The sequence below is a fragment of the Lactuca virosa genome, chromosome 9 (genome assembly GCF_052849685.1).
Source record: "Lactuca virosa cultivar CGN04683 chromosome 9, Lactuca_virosa_CGN04683_v6, whole genome shotgun sequence".
NCBI lineage: Eukaryota > Viridiplantae > Streptophyta > Magnoliopsida > Asterales > Asteraceae > Lactuca > Lactuca virosa.
In genome coordinates, this window is record NC_136434.1 from 149857708 (window position 1) to 149881279 (window position 23572).

A 23572-nucleotide genomic window follows, 5' to 3' on the forward strand; every position below is an offset into this window, starting at 1 on the left:
TTGTCGGCAAACGTTTGAATTAAATATTCAAATGGTCGGTGGACAATTATTTAATATTTGTTGGACGACTAATGTGAATGACAAAATTTTCAAAGTCAATCTTTGCGGCAATCCTGTGCATATTGCGGCTCACAAATATACCTATATATATGCATGTATGTTTTGCATATTTTGTGTGCAAAACTTGAGAGAACATCAAGTGTAGAGTGTCAAGCCAATTGTAATCTTGTGAGTTTTAATAAAATTCTCTAGTTGCAGCCCGTGGACGTAGGATTTGCACCGAATCTGAACCACGTAAAATCCTTGTGTTCTTCTTGCTTTATTTTCTCGTTTCGTTTGTGAGTGTGTGATAGTGTGTTTCCGCTGCGTGTACCCGGTCCGGTTCCTAACAATTAAAACCGGTTAATGTGCTGACGTGGTCAAGATGATGGCACATAAACAAAAAAAAAATGTTGGCATGGGTTGTTTACTCGGTTCAATAAATACGATAGTGGCAAGGGTTTGAAGATATTAAAACCACACACATCATTCCCGCTCCAAAAAATCAGCAAGTCATATCCTCTTCAAGTTCATCCCGTTAGATCGATCTTGATGTCATACCCTTAATTCGAGTCACAACCTTATAAACTCCAAAAGTTTATTTGTATCTTCAAATTCGATCTCATCGAAGCTTAATAATTGAATTTAAACTCAAATCACTCAATAAAAGCTCGACATTTTGCAATTGAAATATAACGCATGAGTAAAATACATTTAAGTGTATCCCAAGCCAATGTTATGCACATATTAACTTAACTCATCTAAAACATGGATGCACTACGCCTCTATACGTGGCCCACCAAAATCACACAACAACTAAAAGTTGTTGAGAGTCACTTATGGATTCTAACATTCTTACTGCTAAAACAAGCACGTATACAATATAAATATACATTTACACACTAAATAACACAAATCTTCATCCTATATAACAAAATTTACAACAACATCAATGTATTTCACCTTTGGGGCCCACGATTACTTGGGCCCACAGCAAAACCGTCAAGATCCTCGTCATCATCGTACACTTGATTAGCTCGTGACGGTTGTTTTAACCTCTCGAAGATTTCATCGAGAGATTGAGAAGGTGATTGTTGAGGTGGTTGTGATTGAGGTACTTGCATGAATCTTTTAGCCGCCATATTAGACCTTAAATTATGGAAATTTGTCTTCATCGACACCCATGTTGATGATATTCTAGAAGCCGATGTTCTTGAAGATTGTCCACTTTCTGAATTGTTAGTGTTAGTGTCGATATCAAGTGAAGAAGCATTTGAGAAAGTTTTATTTGTACGGATTTTTTCATCCGCTCTTAATGCTTTGTATTTTTGGTTCATCTTCTCTTTGTTAGTGGTATCATGGGGTTCGTTTATCGAAAGAGCTGCTTTTGAATCAGGGGAAACCTAAAATAAATACGAAGAGTATAAAGGAAATTGTTTTCATAAGAATAGAACCGAAATTAAGAAGATATAATTTTAATAATAATAAACAAATTAACTTACTGTTTCTATATCTGTATTCGCATCATTAAAATATCTTGCTAAGGGAATCACAAGTTCACCAACTTTATGTCCGTTTGTAATCGAAGAACATTCTATGAACACAAAAAAAAAAATTAAAAATTATTTATGCGTATAAATATCAGAACAAGTAAAAACTTACCTTTCTGCAAAATCATCAATCCAGATGGATCAAATCCATCAACATCATCATTACTTTCATTTCTCAGTCTGAATATCTTCCAGTTTCCAAAATAACTCATAATTCGGTCAAAAAAATTGCTAGCAACAATTACGGTATATACAACCATAATAAGCGGATAAACCTTGTTAAAATTTTCCCCAAAAAAGGGAACTGCATCATCAATTTTCCCCATTCTCTGCATGTCATTACATATAATATTTGTAAAAAAAAAGTACCATTTTTCTTTAAAATTTATAAAAAAAAAACATATGAAAATCTAACCTGTTCAAATACAGTATTAGTATTTCGTGGAAGACGAATAAGATTTAGGAAGTTATATGAGATTGGAGGTGCGTATCGCGCCACCTGTCTGGTAAATATTTTAATGTTAAATACTTAAAAAATATATATTTTTTATGAATATATAAAAGGGTTACCAATATTTAATACTTACGAGCATATCATTAAGAGGCTGACTGAACTTGTTTGACTTGGAGTAAGTGAGTAGAAAGTCAACATTCCGATTTTGAATAATGAATAATAAGTGCAAACACACATGTACATTAGGGGTATGAAACTAACAACCTGAAAAAAAAAATATCTATATAAATATAAATATATAAAAAAAAAAAGAGATAGGTTTGTAATATTAGTTAGAATTTAGAAATAGTTACCTGTACAAGTACTCCATTTGTTTGAGCTGCATTAATTAAAAAAGAAAAAAGAGAAAAGTCAACTCCTTTAGGGAGTATAGTGGCTTCTGCTACAAGAATTGCAGCAGTTAAGCAACCAAGTATGATAGCCAAAAGCTTTTGGAGTTGCTTCCTTAAAATACATCGCCATACCAGCTCTGAAAAAAATAAATATGTTAATTGATTTTTTTAAAATTATTATTTTGGAGCATAAAAAGTAAAAAGATTACCAATTGTGTCAAGACAAAATCCAAGCTTCCCTTCCCGCTCGGGCCTGTAGCTTGAAATATATTTCCTGCAGTTTAAAAGAAGTAAAACAATAGCAAAGTTTTGAATATTTTTTGTTCTATAGAAAATTACACATTAGCCCCTATATAAATGTTGTTTTACAAGATTGGTCCCTAACATAAACAAAGGTATATCATCTTAAACTTAACAATGTCAAAACTCTCTTAAACTTTGGATTATGTTTTCTTTTGGGGTTCCAAGATATATGAATATATGATGAAGAACAAAAGTTTTTTTTTTTATTATTTTTTTTATTTTTTATATTCAGAAAAAGAGACACAATGGGAAGAATAACAAGCCTGGATTGAGAGCAAACCATCCAGTTGCATTTCGGCGCTCAAAATTCTTTAGAGTGTCCTCAAGCTCAAGAGCTTCCAGCACAAAATTCATATATTCACTGATTTAAAAAAAAAAAAAAAACATAAATGTCTTTGAAAACAAAGAAAAAAAAAACAAAAATAGAATTATTGTTTACTTACCTTTTACAACGGTAGTACTCAGCTTTGGCTCTGCCTAGCTGGCGTCTTAGTGTTGCCATAGATTTCTCATCAGCATCATAATCCATATCATTTTCCCCTAATCTTCCTCCTTGAGGCTTGAAAGATGGATCTTCATTAAGCTGGATATAAGAAATTAATATCATTGTGTCTTGTAGATTCAAAATCAGAAAGTGAAAAATATTTAAATTTTGAGCTGCAAACATAAAAAGAAAACTCACCATATTTGTCAATGTTACATCAATGATATCCATGTAGGGTCTCAATGGATCACGATTTGACATTTGCTTTGATGTTGCTTGAGCAGCCTAATACAATAAATCATTATAAACATTAGTTGTATCTAAGTTGTATTGAAATGTTATTTAAAAAAAGGGCTTTTGACATAAAAGTCCTTAAGTTTGACAAGTTTTGTCGGTTTTGACCTTGTAACAATTGTTTGTTTGTTAATGTCCAAAGTTTGACATGTTTTTTTTTGCCCTTGTTACAAACCTTTTATGTTTCTACCCTATGTTTTTCAAATTTGCAAAAAAATAAAAACCGTTAAGTTTATAAATCTTTTATATTTTTACCCTAAGTATGTTTTTCAAATTTGACATGAAAGTCCTTAAATTTGTCAAACTTTGTCGGTTTGGTCCATAGAAAGTAGAAACCTCTGCTATTACAGTTAACAAGGGCAAAAATGAAAAAAACTTGACAAACTTTGTGCATTAACAAACAAAAAATTGTCACAAGGACAAAACCGACAAACTTGCGAAACTTAAAGGACTTTTATGTCAAAAGTCCTAAAACAAACAAAGAGTGATTCTTACAACAATAGCATTTGACAAATTCTGATGAGCATCATCAAGTTTTAGAGCTGCTCTAGCCACTTTATGGGAAAGAGCTTTTTGGCGGGAAACATAGTCAGATTTACTCCAAATACCCTTTGGGATTTCACTTAAACCAAAACCAAGAAGAAATGCACCAGTAACAAGTCCAAATGTATTTGAACAAGCCATGGCAAACCCAATGATGCCACCTCTCCTGTCAACCATTTAAGAAGGATAATAAGGAAAAAAGTAGAGGTTTAGAGAATTAAGTAAAGGTATGAAGAAACAAACCAGTTTTCATGCAATAAAATAAGCAGTATAAGTCCGAAGAGTCCAACAGAAGCAAGAATGAGGTAGAAAAGTAAATTCACTTGTAAACTGGTTTTTAATCTTTCCATTACTGTGAAATCTCCAGCATCTTCATAACCCTGAAGGATAGGCACGACAGCCCTGCTTAGAAAAATTGTTCAATACAAATTTATGAGAATATGATGCATCTAGATTCTAGAAGCTAATATGTTATGAAACTATGGAAGAATATAAACACCAAGAAAGGCTACAAGAAACAAATTAAGATCATGAACATATACACATTGTGAATATTGGATGCAAGTTATGCAGAATCACCTTATTGTTTATATGTGTTTTTTTGAATATTTATTTAACTTCTTGCAAAGCCAAATGGGAATACTAATATAGGAGCAAAATGTAAGAAGAGGATCAAAAAAAGTAACAAATATTATTTTAAAGCCTTACCAAGTAAGTAAAAATGTACTCCAATATGACCAGCTCCAAAAGAAAGAAATGCCTCCCCTTGCCTGATCATTCATAGCCTGCACAAAACAAAAATATAGACAGCATAAAAAAAGTTAAGTGAATGTATAGGAACTTATCAAAATTTCATTTCATATGCACACATATTGATTCATTCATTGGGAGCTCATGAACATTCAATATGAAATATTAGAAAACAATGGGAATACAATATGTCTAAAACAAGATAGTCATAGTTTTCTTCTTATGCTACCATGCTAATTGAACATTAAAATACTTTTATCAGTTGATCTTATATATTAATCGTTTGCAGAGACTTTGTACCCCAATATGATCACACTATAACCAGTAATGTGAATAGAATAGTCCTACAACAAGACTTTCACCTCAAACTATGCTGATATGAACTACAAAATGGGGCAAATAGCAAGCATGCAGGTGGTGGAATAACACAATGTTGGTGTTAATTTCGAAAGATAAGCAACAATGAAGGTTTCGCTTTCTCAATTCAACCAAAATCCTAAGAAAATTTCAAAAATATATGGAAACCAGAGATGCATGTGCCACGAATCAACAATCAAACAAATTAGAGAGGCGAAGAATAACATACAGCCCAAATGTCGGCGGGGACGAGGACAATGAAGGAGAGAGAGCAAAACCACGTGTAACCAACGGTGAATATGACGTAACGAGGTATGTCAGGTCCGGCGAAGTATCTTATCGTCAACATCACCATACCCATCGTCAAGGGTAACGAGATCAGGTAGAATGCCCACATGATTCTTCTCTCTCTTTCTCTCTCTCGATTTCCGTTGGAAAATTACAGAATGTGTTCAGAAAGACGTTGAAAAGAAGGAGATCCTTCGACAGAGAATGGGTCAAGCGTCGTCAAGAGGCGCTCCCGTCGGTTGCTCCTTCGGTTAATTTTCCAGGCATCCAGCAGCTGCAGCTTTCTACCTTGGCCCAACAAAAGAGAAAACTATATTAATAGTCCCTCTAGTTTGTTCCAATGTTCAAGTTTCGTCCCTATGTGGAAATTTTCATTTGAATAATCCATGTGGTTTGTTTTGTTTTAGTTTTGATCATGGATCAATTTAAAATGACAATTTACCCTTATTGACTTTTATTCTTGTTTTATTATTTATATAACATTGAATGTTAATGAGACTCATCGGTACACCCCATAGCCCATCCAAACACCCACCCTCAACCCCTTTCATCCCCTTTCCTTCCTTTTTTCTTTGTTGATGCTTTTTTCTATTGATGAAACTTCATCGTCGGTCTCCTCCAAAACCACCACCCACCTCATTGGAGCCCTCCCCCTCTATACCCTAGCCATTGCCCTAGCAAGGTTTTGAAAACCGGACCGGAGACCGAACCGGTCGTCTTACCGGTTCGATGGTTCAGGTGGTCCAACCGGTTGGATCAGTCTCAAAAATCGGAAAAACCGGATGATGTCATAATTATATTTAATTATATAAAAATACAAAAAATAATATATATATATATATATATATATATATATATATTTAAATTTCCGGTTTTGACCGGTTCAACCGGACCGGTTTTTACTGGTTTTTCACCGATTCACATTATTTTACTGGTTTTTCACCGATTCACATGAATACCGTTTTTTTGGCATTTAAGAACCGGATCCGGGACCGGTTCCCGATTGAACCGGTCGAACCGGCCGGTCCGGCCCGGTCCGGTTTTCAAAACATGGTGCCCTAGGGAAAGCATAAAGCAATAATTTTATTGGAAATTAGGGTCATACGCTTCAGACTAACATTCACGATTAATAAAACTGGAAAATAAAGAAAACACAAATGATGATGATGTAAGATTCTTGGGGTTTCTTTTGGTGGGTTTAGTTTTTTTCCGAATGATGATGAGGTGTAGTAAGATGTTTTACCACATAGTAGGCTAAGTAATGGTATACACCACAATTCTTAGGTGTTTTATACTAAAATCATACCTCATTTCAGATAGTTCATCGCATCCCATATTGTGTTTTTTTCAAACGCTACAATAATGAAAGAACGTAGTCACATAAGCAAGAACTTACCCACAACACCAAATCTCTTCATCATTGCATGACATTTTTCTAGCAATTATGGAGTGTGCGTAATGTTATTCTAGGATGTGGTGATCACTATTTGATTTTGGGTCAAAATATGGGTCAACGACTAGGATAAATTCAAGAACACTAACAATACCACTACCCTAATTCCAAAAAAAGAAACATGGTAAACGAGAGGTAAGAAGTAGGCGGTCCCCATCGATGGTAGATGGTAGAGATGATTGCTTTCGACGATTACCCTCAACATGAGAAAATAACAAAAAATAATAATAATGACAAAAATAGATAGGTAACAATTGTCTTTTGTCAATGCACCCGTACTCGTATCGAATAAACTATGCACCGTGTAAACTAGTCCAAGATAGATTATGCAAATTAGAAAAGGCTAAAATAAATATATGTAAAGGGAACAACTCAGATAAATTCAAGGATCTTGTATAAAACACTTTCCAAAATTTGTGATTTCAACCTTATTGTTTGGCGATTAGCTTTTGCACCCTTATCACGCCTGCTGAGCGGATGGGCGATACCCCTTGGAACCCCACCAAGGCGCTGCTCTCGGATCCCCCGTGTTCCCGAGATCATTTTAGCTTCTCCGAACGTGCACTCCACACCTCCATGTTTGTATATAGCCAAAGTTAAGTTCATCTTTTCTCGAGTTAAACCCGATTATACTAAATGGTTTGACACTAAAATCACGGACATGCACCACGTTCCAAAATGACTTTATATATGCCACATTCTAGAATGCCTTTATACATGCCACATTCCAGAATGCCTTTATATATGGGATCTAACACAACCGCTGGTAACTGTTTGAATTTGTGTCTTGAATGACACGTTCCGGACAATTAGGTCGTTTTTAAAAAATTGACAAAAAATAGGGCAATTTTAGTTGATACAAAAATAAAAAGTGATCACTTATGTCGATATTCCTTCTTTACCCTCCTATCGCTAAATTGCCTCGTTTTAGCAATTTGTTGCGCACCTCTTTCCCGCCAAATCCATTGAAACCCCGTAGCTCTCTGGCGTACCTTCTTCAAGTGGTCCTCCGGTGGTATCGAATTAGTTGTTGAAATGGAAGACGACGACGACGGATCAAAGAAAACCCTATCGGATTTCTTGACGGAATATCACTCCGATCAGCTTCAATCGATCCTTCACTCCTCCGACCATCGCCTTCATTACCCCCTCTATGTAGAGTACGTATCCCAGAAGAAACAACAGTCTTAGCCATACAGTTTTAAAACAGAAAAGACTAAACTCTGTTTACAGGGGACAATGGATTTTATAGTTTATGGAGCCGGTTCAATCACGAATCTCAATTGATTTTTTCTCTCGTTTTTGCTACCAGTTTTGCTGAAGTGATGGAGCACGATTCTCCGCTTGCTCATGAAATCCTTTTCGAACCAACAAAGTACTTGCCTTTATTCGACGAAGCAGCAAAATTGGCTCAGGTTTCATTTCTCTTCCATAACAATCTTCCGTTGTAGTTAATACATTTGCATGAAAGTCATAAGTGTTTTGGATTTAGGAGATCATGTATGAAAAGACTAAGAAAATTTGGGAGAATGAAAGTTATAAGGAAGGTCTGGAACGTCCACCTCCAACTATCAAGGAATTTGTGCATGTTCGGATTGAAATCCGTGGTCCTATGCTTGATAATCCTGGTAAAGTTCCCTTTTTCAATAAGTTTTCTGTTTACTTCATGAATTTTACAGTTTCTTATTATGCAGAATTATGTCCAAGCATTGGACGCGTTCGTGTGAAGCATCGAGGTGTTCTTCTCACTCTGAAAGGAACAGTAATTAGGTCTGGATCGATTAAGATGATAGAAGGAGAAAGGGAATATGAATGTAGGAAATGTAAAAAGAGGTTGCTTTTCATTAAATTGTTCTTTTCCATAGCTATAAAACATTATTATCTTTAAACATGATACAGAGTTGATTATTTGATTTGCAGGTTTAAAGTTCATCCTGAACTCGAAAGCAGAAATTCCATACCCAAGCCCATTTTTTGCCCCTTTCAGGTCATTTTTGATTTTTCACTCTTTACTTGTTCCAATAAGTGTATACAAAATTACAAATTTGCCACCTATATTTGTTTGTTATCATCATTACAGAAGCCCAAATTCTGTGAAAGCACTAGTTTCCAGCTTCTAGAAGGCAACAAAGTGTGTCATGATTACCAGGAGATAAAGATTCAAGAAAGCACTCAAGTTTTGGGTGTTGGGGCAATCCCACGTTCAATTCCTGTTATTTTGCAGGATGATCTTGTTGACATTGTTAAAGCTGGAGGTATCATGTAATCTTTTTATATTTTTCAGGATGAATTTTGGAGTCTAATTATTTATAAGATTATCTGCAGATGATGTTATTGTCACAGGAGTTTTGACAGCTAAATGGTCACCAGATTTGAAGGATGTTCGCTGTGACCTTGAACCTGTATTTGTGGCCAATTATGTGAGGTAGGTACTAATTGATAGGCATATTATCTTTTTTTTTTTTTTTTTTTTTTTTTTTTTTTTTTTTGCTTTTGGTTTAACTTGGGTTTTGTTGCTTTAGGCGAATAAATGAGATAAAGTTGGATATTGAAATCCCTGATGATGTTATTCAGAAATTTGAAAACTTTTGGTCAGATTTCAAAGACACTCCATTAAAAGGTGAGATTTTTTCTTTTTATGGTAATCATCTATTATCATATACATATATATACCTTATTGATAGATAAAATTACAGGTAGAAATGCCATTCTACGGGCTATTTGTCCACAAGTTTATGGGCTCTTCACTGTAAAGCTAGCAGGTAACGTTTTCTAATTTTAACCTAAAAAGGTAACTTTTCTAATTTTAACCTAAAAAGTTAGATTAAATAGTTATGAAGACAAGTATTGTTTAATGTAGTTACATTGACACTTATTGGAGGAGTACAACATGTTGATGGTTCTGGGACAAAAGTTAGAGGCGAATCCCATCTTCTTCTTGTTGGTGATCCAGGTGATGCCAAGTTTCTATTTTCTTGAATTAAATTTTTCAAAATTTATTGAGTTTATTTAAGGGAATTTGGCCTTTATTTAACTATGTAAGTTTTCAGGAACAGGAAAGTCTCAGTTTTTGAAATTTGCTGCTAAGTTGAGTAAAAGATCTGTTATTACTACTGGATTGGGAAGCACTAGTGCTGGATTGACTGTCACAGCAGTCAAAGATGGAGGTGAGACTTGTTTGTTTGGTAGGATGGAATCGGAATGGAATCGTTGATTCCACTGGAATTGAAAAAAAGAAAGCTGTTTGTTTTACCTGATGGAATGGAATGCACCATAATTCAGTCCAAGGAACTTGTAGGTGAATGGATGCTAGAAGCTGGGGCCCTTGTTTTAGCTGATGGTGGACTATGTTGCATTGATGAATTTGATAGGTAGTACAATATTTAAAAAAAAAAAAAAAGTTATTTTTTTAAATAAAGAAGTAAAAAATAAGATGTTTTTGTAATCTTTATATGAACATCAAAATGACAGCATGAGGGAACATGATAGAGCGACTATACATGAGGCAATGGAGCAGCAGACTATAAGTATTGCTAAGGTATACATTATCCAATATACCCTTTATCTTTTAAAAAACTACAGTTTTGATCCCCGTCATTTATATTGAAAAACTATTTAATTTCCAGGCAGGTCTTGTAACCACTCTGAGTACAAAAACTATAGTCTTTGGTGCAACAAATCCCAAAGGCCAATATGATCCTAATCAATGTATCATTTCTTGGAATACTAGTATATATTATTAATTTTCCCTTTATTATGTCACAAAATATAATTTGTTTCTTGACAAAATGCAGCTCTATCTGTGAACACAACGTTATCTGGGCCTTTAATAAGCAGATTTGACATAGTTCTTGTTCTCTTGGACACCAAAAATCCAGAATGGGATAAAGTTGTCTCGGATCATATTCTTGATCAGGTACATGCTAGACCACTTGATGTTGTGTGCACCCTATTCTTCATCAATACATATGACTAAATCTGGTCTTTATTTCAGGCAGAATCAGAGAAAAATAAATGTCACGAAGATCTTGATAAGATGTGGCCTCTTTCCACGCTCAGAAGGTAGGATGGCAAATTTGTAAATAATTAGAACTTAATGGGGAACATTTTTAACTCTTGACACCATGTTGCAGTTATATCCACTTTGTAAAAGGGTATTTTAGACCAACTCTATCGAAAGAGGCGGAAAATGTTATTTCGAGATATTACCAACTTCAAAGAAGCATTGCAACTGAAAATGCAGCAAGGACTACTGTCCGAATGCTTGAGAGTTTAATTCGACTAGCTCAAGGTAAATCTTTTATACTGTATACTGCGTACTGTGTATTGTGTACTGTGTATTGTGTACTGACGTATCATGATTGTAGCACATGCACGATTGATGTTTAGAAACGAAGTGACTCGATTGGATGCCATCACAGCAATCCTATGTATCGAGTCATCTATGACAACATCGGCCATTGTTGATAGTGTTGGGAATGCATTGCACTCCAATTTCACTCATGACCCTGATCAAGAATGTATCCTTTTTAAAAAAAAAAAATAGATCTCCCTTAGTTTATAAATTGGAAAAAAGGCCTTGACTAATGGTTCAGATGCCAAGCAAGAAAAACAGATCCTTGAGAAGCTTAAAATCTCTGGATGAGTTTCCAGATATAATTCCCATATGAATCTGGCGTATGTGGTTATGTAGATGTAAGAGGTGATAGAAAATGAAAAATGTTTTATTGTTTGTGAAATGAAGTGTAGACGCTGTTAGATATATATGATGTTAGTAAATTTTGTGTAGAGGTATACAGTCGTATAAAATTTTAATTTTCATGTAACTGATTTTTGCTAATTTTCTAAATCATTAAAAGCTAATTAATTAATATAAGGTAATTGAGGTCGTTTAAAAATATTTGCAAGTTGTCAAATACCCACGTCCAGGTCAACTATGATAGTGATTTTTATTTATATATATTTTGTTCAATTTTGTTGATATTAAACACGTTGGTATGTTTGACAACGACCTTTTAGATGCTTTAGTTTTAACTTTTAAGAAAAAAAACTGGAATTAAAGAAAAAAAACTTAAGTGAGTACAAAGTTAAAAGTTTTTATTTTAAACAAAAAACTACTTCAAATGGTTTTTCTCTTTTACCTTTTATAATTTATGTTTTAAAAGCTTACAAGTATTTTGTCAAATACTTCTATTCTAATAAAAGTTACAGCTTTCGCTTATGACCTAACAACTAGTTTTGCCAAATATACATATTTATATATGTGTATATTTAATGATGTTTTACCTTTTTTTTTCACAAAATATGCAACAAATTTTACTTATAAGATGTTTAACGTCTGTGAAACGTGATTCGATAATTTGTTTTGAATGCATAAATCGGTCAAATATAAACATTGTTGCATGAATTAATAGATAAAAAGAATACAAAATGTATTAAGATATTTATTAGAAAATATATGAAGAAAAAGGGTTATATACAAATTGATCATAAATTTTCAACAGGAATGAATTATTATATTTGTAGTTTTATATTAAAATATCTGGAATCCAACCACATCTACTAATGATGTTAAAATAACCTTTTGCTTCAATCATATGATCACATGGGTTCAAACTATTTGAGGTTAAAATATGATGGAACAAGTTATCAAGATCTTTGCATGTTTGCCACACATTGGAACCATACCTATCAATCATTTTCCCCAAATCCAGACCAACAATGTTGCAATAGCTTATACCCTTTGAAGAAAAACTTGTACATTACTCTTCATTTACCCCTCATTTCTAATGCCCTTTCTGGTTGTTCAAGGGATACCTTATCACTTCATCATCCTATATGCCCATGAGTGTACAAACCAAGACCATAAACAAACCATCCCATTCCAACATATGATCATTATGTTTGCATTTGTTGTTACACTGGACTGAATAAATTTTCTAGGGTTATTTCTAAAAATATGGATAAGAAAAAATTTATGTCTTTTGCAAAAAAAACTATCAATAGCAAATCGAGTCTCTCTCCCATCTTGTTCCACCTTTTCGTGTATGACAAATAATTCCAATTTTTGTCTCAATGACATTAGTCTTAGTCAAACACATGACAAACAGATGCTTTTAAAAAAAATTGGTAAATTGCACCATCTGAACAGCCCATGTAAACCTGCTGCAAGTCTAACGTGGAGGTCAACACTAACAATATTTCAGGCATCAGGGTTTGAACCCTAGACAGGCCTCCTGTCTGGAATTTAGCACCTCAACCATTAGGCTCCCATCGTAGGGGCAAAAAAAAAAACTTTAAAAACGGATGCATTTTATGCAACTACAAATACATAACAACTCAACAATCTGACTTTCTCAATTAAGTCTTTGTTACATGCGTTCATTGTTGATACCAAAAGGTCAAAACCCAAAAGTACAAAATTTGTGTATTGTAGTTTTCTTTGGTGCTCAAAACCCTATCGCGAATGAAGGGTGTTATCGGAAATGAAAGATGTCTTCTACTTACATGGAAGTACTTAAGAATCAGTACAACCCCAAAAACTTCCACCATGCACCGCCAACAACCACCCAAATCACCGCATTGATACAAGCCATAATGAATCCAATTCTAAATACATCAGGGAGGTCCACATATCCCGCTGTTGACAAAACAGAACAAAACAAACAAAGTTAGTCCCCCAATGACCTAAATGCAAGAAATTGCAATGCACTTTCACTTCTTTCTATTACAACATTCTACTTTTGAAGATTTTTTCTTATTAAGGCATTGTACTTGAAAGAAATGAAAGTAAAACGTTTCCACAAATTGGTTATCATCATGTGAGATGTAAATCAGATATATAAAAGGTGGCTGACATAAGGGCCCCACTAAAGCACATTGAAACTGAAACTCCCACACTTCAATGATTGCTCAAGTTTTTCTTTTAAAATATTTTATTTGACCTCAAAAAAAAAAAGTCAAACTACATCCACAAAGAAAGCAATTTAAGAGAAAGTGAACAAACCTCCAAAGTAAACCGCGGCTTGACCACTGCTATAATGAGTTTGAGCACCGAACAAATTCGTATTGTAAGCCAAAGCAAGTGCCGCCAACACACCGGGGACTCCGGCCGCCAAATGCATAGCAAGAAAAGCGGAGTACAAGGCACCCACATGACCCGTTTGACTCGCAAACATGTAGTGGATTAAAAAGTAAGCTCCTTGAAGAACACCAAATGCTGCAGGCCAACTTAAAGAGAAAGATTGAAGGAACTTAGCTACACAACTAGACATCCATGTCACTATTCCAAGATTTGTTAATTGACCCGCCATTCCTACAAGAACTGCAAACCAAGTCAAAGTGTCCCATGCCGATTTCTCACTTAAGCAGTCGTCCCATTCGAGTACTCCTAATAATAACAATACCGATAATCCCAACATTGCGGTGACTACACTTGGTATGCCAATTTTGTCCCTAGAAAACAAAACCATGTTACATATATTTGTATTTGTTTATATCATTTTGTGGGTCCCATGACCCACATAATGAAAAATGTTAAAAGACTAAAATAAAAATTACATACCCAAGTACCCATAGAGACACTGCAAGAATCATGGTGCCAATCATGACCCATTCATTAGTTGTGACAGGACCCATGGCTTCAAGCCTTTTTGCAGCCATGGCAGGGGCCTCTGGTGTATCTTTTGTTTCCGGAGGGTAGATTTTGTACAAAATGTATGGAGTAAGTAAAAGTGAAACAAAAGCAGGCAAACTTGCAGCCTTGAACCATGAAACCCATGGACTTGCAATCACTAATCCAAGCTCCTCAGCCAATTTTAGACACAAAAGATTTTGTGCTGCAGCAGTTAGAAAAAGAGCACTAGAATTTCCCGCACTCTGTTAAATAAAAATTTAAATTATATGAACAAATTCATCAAAATAACAAACACTTTGTCCTTCTAGTTGATATCATAAGCTAAGCTATATATAGGTGTTTCTTTTTGACTTTAATACAGAAAGTCAAGGAAATGAGGCTTTCCTCATTAAACCCTAGTTTTGTGCTCATTCATTTTGGGTTAAATGCAAGAAATATTAATGTATCTTTGTATATTTGTGTGTTATAGACTCTAGTATCATACTTTTGTTTCTTTCTATAACAACATTTTATTTCTTGTTAGGCATTGTAGTTTGGAAAATCTACCCAAATATAGCATTGTAATTTCGATGTTTTTCGTATTGTAATAGTGAAATTTGCTTTGTATTAAGATGAGATTGCTACAATTGGGTATATTTTTCAAAGTACAATGTTGTAATAAGAAGAAATAAGTAATTCTAGGAAATAGGAATGAAATCTTTATATAATTCTAAAAAGCAAAGCACAAGTCCAAGGCAATAAAATATGAAAAATCAAAAAACTTCATATTTTGAATATTAAACAAGACCTCTACTCAAAGTTGACCATACTAGTAATCAATTAACTTAATAAATTAAAGCTTGCCCTCTAGCTCCATAAGAGGCCATACTTAACCCACATAAAGATCTAATTTAATGACAACTTGTAAAAAATTCCATTTGTCTAGAAGACTCCATTTATCCTCATGACATTGAATTTGGACCCATGAAATTAAATAATAAGCATAACTAACAAATGGGGTTAATCACTGGATGCAAAGATCATTAGTTTTCTGCATCAACTCTTCATTTTTAAAATTCAAATCGTGTAATCTTTACTGCAAATCTCATGGCCATTAGTGACTATATGAAGCAAATTAATGTATTTTAATCATGTTACTTTCATCGATGACAATTGTATGAAGCTGAGCGAAATTAGTAAACCAAAATGCAAATAAAATGCACTCGAATTGAAATTTTTTAGGGCTGAGCTAACCTGGAATTGAGATTGAATAAGATATGAGCCGAGTTTTCTTGAAGATGGATCGTTGGGTTTACTCCCAGCTGACAGTGATAGGGACTTAATAATGGGTAAGAACACACCGCCGGCCCTGGCGGTGGTACTGGGCATCGCCGGAGCAATCAAAGCCTCGCTCAAAGTTAATCCATAAGACAAACCCAGTGTACTTTTCCCTAACCATTTCACGAAATAGGTCGCAATTCGATCCCCTAATCCGGTCTTAACAAACCCACGAGCAAAGAAGAAAGAAATCACAATCAACCAAATGACTTCGTTGGTGAAGGCGCTAAACGCCGTGGTGAATGTAAGGGTTTTGGTAATAATGGTGGTGGTCAGACCTAAAAGAGCCCACGCGCCGACGGGTAACGGAGAGAGAACAAGTCCGGCAATGGTTGAGACGAAAATCGAGAGGAGTTGCCATGCTTGTGCAGTGACTTCAACTGGTTTTGGGACAACGAAACGCACTAGTAGACCGATCGCGATTGAAAGAGCTAAGGGTACGATTTTTGCGCCTTGTAATTGGGTTTTCTTTGGTTCGGCGATTGAACTCACACTAGTTGATGCTGCTGAGATGGGTTTGAGGGGTTTTGGAAGGGAAGTGAAGAGGGAGGGTTTGGAGGTGGTGGTGAAGAAGAGGCGGCGAGCGTTGGTGGCGACGGGTGGTGGTGATCGGAGGAGGGGATGGAAACTGGTTTTTTTAGTGGGGAAAACATGGGGTCGAGATTTAGTGAGAATACGAGATCGAAGATGAATGGAAGGTGGTGAGAAGGAAGTAGAGAAAAGGGCTGAAGCCTCCATTGCCAATGCGGAGAAAAAGCTCTGAGATTCACAGAAATGGTGATTGCTGGGCGGAAAGCACGAAGATGAGTCCGCCACAGAATTTGTTTTGTGCCCAGGAATATGAATCTGTTTGCGGCTAAAACTATGCACTTTTTATTATTTTCTAATCTGCCAAAAAAAATTGTATTTTAGTTAAACTTTAGAGATTATATTACAGAAATGGTCCCTCATGTATATACAAATTGCAAGTTCATGTCAACTATTTTCCCCCACGACTCGTTGAGTCTTGCTCGTGGGTTGCTGGTCTTTGTTGGGCTCCTTGTTGGTGGGCTACCAAAAGCCTTGGGCCGAAGTCCGATTCATGTTTTGCTGGTTTCTATCTTCGTATGAAATGTTCTACGTATTTTCATAGCCCAAAACACGGAAATCGCAGACCAATATGGCCCATTTTCTTGGCTATTTGTAATTTTTTTTCTTGTAAAAAAGTTCAAAAATTAGGCTAGATTTTGTTTTTATTAATATCCAATTATAAAAATACTATTATGTAAGTTAATAAGAAGCATGAACCAAAATCAATCTCAGTAATTTGTGTCCTATAAAAAAACTTGGTGTATATTTAAAAAAAATAATAATAAAAAAAATAAAAAACTAAAAATAAAATAATGTATTTTTAAATTAAAAAATGTAGTGCTTAACATTTTCTTTTCACTAAATATAATATCACGTTCATTTCCCCGGCCAGTCTCTCCAACTCGTGAGTCGTGATAAGAGGTTAGTAGTTTCTCGTCTTTTTTATTTTCAATTTGTATGTATGTTGGTTTCAATTTGTATGAGAGAATTAAGAAATTTTACTGAGTTTTAAAAAAATACATAATTTTTTTAATTTAATATAAAATCATATAATTATTTCTTTTTACACAGCAAACAAGTATTTGTGAAGCTATAATACATATTTTGATAGTAAGATCGGTTATTGGAAGTAGAGATGGCGTATTTTATTTATTTATTTGTTTATTTTAATTTTGACAATAATTGTATTGAGCAATAAGCACATAACATTCTAATGTCTTGCATTATGATGCCCAATTGGAGTAGTTTAAACTTTAAGGGATGGGGTGGATGGGCAAGCACACGAGATGATGGCAATAAAAAATAATATAAAATCAATTTCAACATCTCCTTCACATTCAATTAAACATATATCGAAGACCTCGATGCACATACTTATGAACTAAGTTATATGAATTTGGACAGAGTAAATGAAGTATAGCAAACAAGGAGAAAATCAATCAAATTTCTAATGAATCCATGGAAATTAGAGATCCCAATAGTAGTCAAGAAAAGGTATTCATACTTCGAATGTTATGATAAAGTTCAAAATCCAAAAACTTTTATTTAGAACATCTTTAACAGGAGAGGTTCTTATAAAAAGGAGAGGTTCTTATAAAAGTTAAAAACAATTATATATTAATGTATTTTTAAAGGGTAAACAACACAAAAGTCATTGCATTTACATTGAAATTCTAATTTGATATTTTTTTGTCTAAAACTTGACAATGTTTTTCAATTTATTACAATTCTGACCATTAAACCGGTCAACACGGTTGTCTGCCAGGGCCAGTTCAGACGGTGGGCAACCCAGGTGACCGCCCAGGGCCCACGTTTCCAGGGGCCCAAAATTTCTGGGTTATGTGGTGTATATATATCAAAAAAAAATTATTACCTAAATAATTTTTAGGGCCTAAAGTTGGTTCAAACTCAAACTAACTCAAAAGATAAACAATTCGGCTTGCTTGTTATTGCTAATTGAACGTGTTTATAGTGAAGAATAAATGATATATTTTTTTTTAAATCTTTATTATATTTTTCTTTAAGGGGCTCTTTTTTCTGTATACAAAAATCTTCTCTCAAAGAACATCAAACAAAACAAAGTATTTTATGTTTCTGAATTTTAGATTTTACATGAAGTCTAAATTTAGTTTTCTTGGATTATTCCAAATATGGTTTTATGTTACTCCATCATCATGTGATGTGCCACATAACCAAATACATGAAAAATACATTTATAATATAATTAATACATTTTTATACATAACATTATGATTTGAATATAAAAAAACCTTTAGTTATACAAAAAAATATGATTTTTAAATGAAAAAAATATATTTATACAGTTTCAAATGTAAAATCCTTCCGTTTGAAACCGTATATATATATATATATATATATATATATATATATATATATATATATATATATATATATTACATTTGAAACCGTATAAATTGGAAAATGGTTTGAACTCGTTTCTAATGGAGGTTTGAAAAAATGTATTTATACGATTTCAAATGTAAAAAAAAAATTATACGGTATCAAATGGAAAATGCTTAACATTGAACAAAATTGAAAAAAAAAATGATGTTCGATTTGGAACAAAAAAATGAAGTGTCAAAATTGAAAAAAGAAAATTAAAACTTAGTTTCAAAATTGAAAAAAGTGAAAACTTAGTGTATTTTATGAAAAAAAATTTCAATTTTGGTACATCAGCATGTCACGTTATCAAAACTGATACATAATCATGTCACGTCAGCAGACAACTGGGTTGATGAGTTTTGTATTAGAAAACATAATGTCAATTTTGAGACAAACAAATACAATCTCAAATTAAAATTTTTGTATAAACTTAATGAGTTTTGTATTATTTACCATTTTTTAAATCATTGTAATAGATAATCCTATTATCAAATTCTATCAATCATTTATTATATACTAAATGTTTTATTTAGTTTTGTATTTTTCAAAATTATTCATAATAATAGTTGATTTTAACTTTCTAAATTATATTGAAATCTCAGAATACCTAATTATATTTTTAATTTAACCTATTAAATATTGTATTCCTAAAGATTATATAATAATTGTTCCTTTTTTTATAATCATAATCGTTATAAAATTTATCATATTTCATAATTTTTAAAAAATAACCAAAATTTAGTGATGAACAAAAACCAAACCTGAAACAAATATTAATAGTATGATTGTAACATCTTGATCCAAGTATTTTTCGTTTTTGCCCTTAGAATGAAATTACATTGCAAATTTGGTCCCTTGGGTATGTAAGTGAGGTCACGTGCTTTGCCAAGTACATTGGGCGTACTCAGCGTACGCATGGTATACGTGGTTGAGGGTCAAACCCTAATTTTTAGGGTTTGAGCCTTATTTAAACAATATTATATCTTCAAGACCTCTTCCCATATCAGCCTCCATCTCCCAAATCGCCCCTTGCTAGCCCTAATCCATTGTGTGAGCATTTTGAGCTTGAAAGTGTGCTTTTGGTGATCTTGAAGGAAGAAGAAAGGAGTGGAATCAACTAAGAAGCTCAATACATCTGGGATCCAAAAGTATCTTGCCCTCACACATCATTTGGAGGTATAAAGTTCGAATATTGTTGCATATTTGCTTTGGATCTTGCTAGTTCCTAGGTTTTTATGATTTTAGTCCCATAATATTGGTGTTCATGAGTATGGCTTACTCTAACTCGTAAGGGCTGTTCTTCCAGGCGTTTTTAGATTCTTAAAACCATAAAAATGTGATTTGGGCCCCTTTCCTTTCTTCATGCATGAGATATGAGGTTTTGGTTTGTGTATTAAGTTAGGGTTTAGTTGTTGGACCCTTTCTAGCCTTGGAAAGCTATAAAGTTGGAAATTTTATGACTTAGAATGTTATTCGGGACTAGATTTGAAGTTTTGGATGAGGTGTCTTAATATATTAAGCAATTCAAAGAGAAAAAAGATGTCAGTCGAGTACACTGGGCGTACCTGATGGTACGTTACGCGTACATGGTTGAGACCCCATATCCTAGCCAGGAGTGCACTACGCTGGGTGTATTGGCTGAGTACGCCGAGCGTACTCAGTTTGAGTTGACTCGTTGACTTTTTGATTTTTGACCCGAATTTTGACCAAGTTTGACTTGGGGGTATTTTGGGTATTTTGAGCTGTAATTTGAGTTTAGTTCACTGTTTGTTGTATAGGTGACCTGTAAAGTGGACACTTGGAGCATCATTCTTTTCTGCTATCTTTTCAAACTGTGAGGTGAGTTCTCCTCACTGTACTTGTGGGTCGAAAGTACCAATGATGGCCTACTAGGTTATGTATCCTGGTATATAGGATGTTGCTATGTTGTAGTGATATGTTAGATCTACATGATTATCTGTTTGTTGGTTATATGTTTATCTGTTACATATGTCGATAGAGTGTGGTTGGGTTAAGGCAATACTGCTTTGTGCAGAAGCCAACAAACGTGGGAGCAATCCAGTCATAAGCTGTGGGCTAGGAAGGGCAAGCCAGACTTATGATGTAGGCTCGGGAGCAAGCCATACATAAGTTGTGGGCCGGTAAGGCAAGTCAGACTTATGTTGTGGGCTCGGGAGCAATCCAGACATGGGTTGTCAGTCGGGAAGACAAGCCAAACTCTTGCTGTGGGCTGAGGGGTAATCCAGCCCGATGGATGTGGACCCAATATGCATGTTGTTATATGTTTTGTGTGGTGGTACCTTGGGGAAACTCACTAAGCTTTGGCTTACAGTTTGATTTATTGTTCCAGGTACTTCAGACAGGGGCAACGCAAAGGCGTGATCGTGCACATCCTTCGGATTTTATGAGTTTTGATTTTGGGATACTCTGACGTTTTAGGAACTATGTTTTGTAAACAATTATGGCTTTGGGTTTTGGTTTTGACTTGGGTTTGGATTTATGGCTTTGGGTTTTGGTTTTGACTTGGGTTTGGATTGGAAACAATGATTTTACCTTAACTAAATAATGAAAAATTTTATCGTGGTTTTTAGGATGTTACAATGGTACTAAGGTTCGTGATGTTTTCAAAAAAACAAAACTTCTTATTTATGTACGGTGTAACTACTAATGACTCATAAACTTAACACTTGCATGCGTGATGATATCAAAGGATATAGAGAGCACTAGAAATTAAGAAGGCTAGGAAAATGCAATTAAGAATTAGAGTAGCTCTTTACATGTTCGAGTTAGAATGACATTTGTATCAATCGTCTTACAAATAAGTTATTTACTTATGTATACATGATTCGATTTGAGTTCTTAATGCAACCATGGAACTCAAATAACAAAAATAGATTGCAAGTTTTGGTTGGGAATTAATGGTTTACACAAAGCTATAAAACAAAGAGTGATGATAGAGTGTTTCTGATAATAGGTGAGAGGCAATGATGAGAGACAAAGGGAGGGGTTAAGAGAGGGATGGTGAAAGGATGGGCATGGTGTGGTTTGGTGGGGGTAACAACGTAACATCCCGATGTTAAGGTACTTCTAAATTTACCCCTTTAAGTTTATTATATGACATTTTGGTCCCTAAGTCCAAGAGAATGTGCCTTAAAGCCCTAGTGGCATTCTCGTAATTTTGGGATGAAGGAGTACGCCAAGCATACATGTGTGTACGCTGAGCGTACTAGGACGCGCCCTAGTATGCTGGGCGTACATGTTGGGTTTTTAGTTCAAAAATAGTTTCATAAATTAGAAAAATATGGCAACGGAAGACTTTAATTTTTGAAATAACATAAACATTTTATACCCACTAAGGATCTTCTTGCAAGTTATAGAAAGATTAAAGCACCAACCAAAGAAGAGGTGAAGAAATAACAACCTTTGTAGTTCTTTGGGTCCTCTTGGGAGGCTTGGAAGTTGATGAAGAATGTGGAACCTTTGAGACACCAACAATGACCCAACTTGATGTAGATCCTAGTCCAAAACTCTTAAACCCTTAAGCTTTAAGTTCATAACCAATATGAACTTAAAGAAGGCTTGAAGATGCAAGTAACTTCAAGTGTTCTTAACTAATTAAGATAGAATGAGAGGGAGAAGAGGAACTTTCGACCATTGCTTCTTGGAGTGAATAAGCAAAGAATCCAAGTGAAAGCCCTCCTATTTATATGCATAAAGTGAAGTTATTAACCATTAGTTCCTTCAACTTTAGACAAACTTGTCTCCATGTCATACTAGTGTCCATGCATGCTTCTAAAGCATGATTTCTTTTGATTAAACAAATCAAAAACCCATCACTAGCATGCTTATAAGCGTGCTCACATTTTTTTTTGTATAAAAAAGAAGTCAAACATGGTAAATTTTATAAACTCTTTTATAAAATATAAACCTTAACCTTTTGGTAAAAGACAAAAAGTCCTTTTGGTCCAAAATGTTGTACATGACTTAATAAATCATACTATATGATATATTATGTTACTTGCTAATGAAAATTAATTATTTCCTAGAAATAATTCCCAATTTAATTATAAGTGTTTTATTGAATATTTATTAAAATCAATTTCTAATAAATAATCAATTGTATCAAGTTGTTGTTAGTGTAACCCATTAGTATCATATGTTATTTAGCAATATCACTTTAGAGAGCTGAGATTCAGAGTCGAGCGTCATCAGTTCTGTTCAATTTGCGAGGTGAGTTTCCTCACTGTACTTGCGGGTTGAAGGCACCAATGCCGGCCCATTGGATTGACATCCTGTTATGCATGCTAATGTATTGTATTGATCTGTTAGATCGATAACCTGGTATATATGACGATGTTATGCTTAGTGATTTGTAGATCTTTTTGACTGGCTGTAGATAATTATATGAATATCTATTATATGTGCACATGTTTGGTTGGTGGCTGAGGCTTCACTGCTTTGTACGTAAGCCAATAAGTCGGGGCATACCAAGCCGATGGTTGAATGGGCTCGAGTGTATTCCATCCCGAGGATGATTGGGCCCATAATATGTTGGCATTCCAACCTGATGGTTGAGGGGCCTAGGGTATTCCAACCCGATGGTTGATTGGACCCATAGTATGTCGACATTCCAACCCGATGGTTGAGGGGCCTAGGGTATTTCAACCTGATGGTTGATTGGACCCATAGTATGCTGTTATTGTATATGTGTTATTTGTCTGTGTGTTGGTACTTTGGAG

General features: G+C 34.4%; 3 protein-coding genes across 3 annotated transcripts; 1 reads left to right on the forward strand and 2 right to left on the reverse strand.

Annotated features, from left to right (window-relative positions):
• Positions 1–699: 699 nt before the first annotated feature.
• LOC145137702 (uncharacterized) lies at positions 700–5703 on the reverse strand. The gene is made up of 14 exons (XM_079071843.1): positions 5396–5703; positions 4768–4844; positions 4303–4461; positions 4012–4225; positions 3421–3507; positions 3182–3321; positions 3019–3099; positions 2645–2709; positions 2397–2572; positions 2177–2307; positions 2005–2092; positions 1702–1918; positions 1542–1633; positions 700–1442 (listed from the first exon to the last, which is right to left on the reverse strand). Exons 1-14 carry the CDS (start codon positions 5561–5563, stop codon positions 999–1001), a joined length of 2139 nt encoding a protein of 712 aa, XP_078927969.1. The 5' UTR covers positions 5564–5703; the 3' UTR covers positions 700–998.
• Positions 5704–7844: 2141 nt separating this feature from the next.
• On the forward strand, positions 7845–11733 carry MCM9 (minichromosome maintenance 9). The gene is made up of 19 exons (XM_079072177.1): positions 7845–8067; positions 8220–8322; positions 8400–8535; positions 8602–8740; positions 8828–8894; positions 8988–9162; positions 9233–9332; positions 9430–9527; positions 9604–9669; positions 9768–9860; positions 9958–10074; positions 10206–10278; positions 10379–10445; positions 10534–10615; positions 10702–10823; positions 10902–10969; positions 11041–11198; positions 11275–11427; positions 11503–11733. The coding sequence occupies exons 1-19, from the start codon at positions 7943–7945 to the stop codon at positions 11550–11552; spliced, it is 1992 nt and encodes a 663-aa protein (XP_078928303.1). The 5' UTR covers positions 7845–7942; the 3' UTR covers positions 11553–11733.
• A 1502-nt stretch (positions 11734–13235) lies between these two features.
• Positions 13236–16723, reverse strand: LOC145137118 (dicarboxylate transporter 2.1, chloroplastic-like). Its single transcript, XM_079071255.1, has 4 exons — positions 15777–16723; positions 14472–14785; positions 13914–14362; positions 13236–13547 (listed from the first exon to the last, which is right to left on the reverse strand). The coding sequence occupies exons 1-4, from the start codon at positions 16596–16598 to the stop codon at positions 13432–13434; spliced, it is 1701 nt and encodes a 566-aa protein (XP_078927381.1). The 5' UTR covers positions 16599–16723; the 3' UTR covers positions 13236–13431.
• Positions 16724–23572: the final 6849 nt, after the last annotated feature.

Bases quoted from the DNA above. Each gene is read 5' to 3' on its own strand.
- LOC145137118 (XM_079071255.1), bottom strand. From the start codon at position 16,598: ATGGAGGCTTCAGCCCTTTTCTCTACTTCCTTCTCACCACCTTCCATT. The intron at 14,786-15,776 runs GTTAGCTCAGCC...TTTATTTAACAG, and splicing joins TTATTCAATCTCAATTCCAG to AGTGCGGGAAATTCTAGTGC. The intron at 14,363-14,471 runs GTATGTAATTTT...TTTGTTTTCTAG, and splicing joins GTGTCTCTATGGGTACTTGG to GGACAAAATTGGCATACCAA.
- MCM9 (XM_079072177.1), top strand. From the start codon at position 7,943: ATGGAAGACGACGACGACGGATCAAAGAAAACCCTATCGGATTTCTTG. The intron at 8,536-8,601 runs GTAAAGTTCCCT...CTTATTATGCAG, and splicing joins TCCTATGCTTGATAATCCTG to AATTATGTCCAAGCATTGGA. The intron at 10,446-10,533 runs GTATACATTATC...TTTAATTTCCAG, and splicing joins AGACTATAAGTATTGCTAAG to GCAGGTCTTGTAACCACTCT.
- LOC145137702 (XM_079071843.1), bottom strand. From the start codon at position 5,563: ATGTGGGCATTCTACCTGATCTCGTTACCCTTGACGATGGGTATGGTG. The intron at 2,573-2,644 runs GTAATCTTTTTA...TATTTTTTTCAG, and splicing joins ATTTTGTCTTGACACAATTG to AGCTGGTATGGCGATGTATT. The intron at 1,634-1,701 runs GTAAGTTTTTAC...TTGTGTTCATAG, and splicing joins ATTGATGATTTTGCAGAAAG to AATGTTCTTCGATTACAAAC.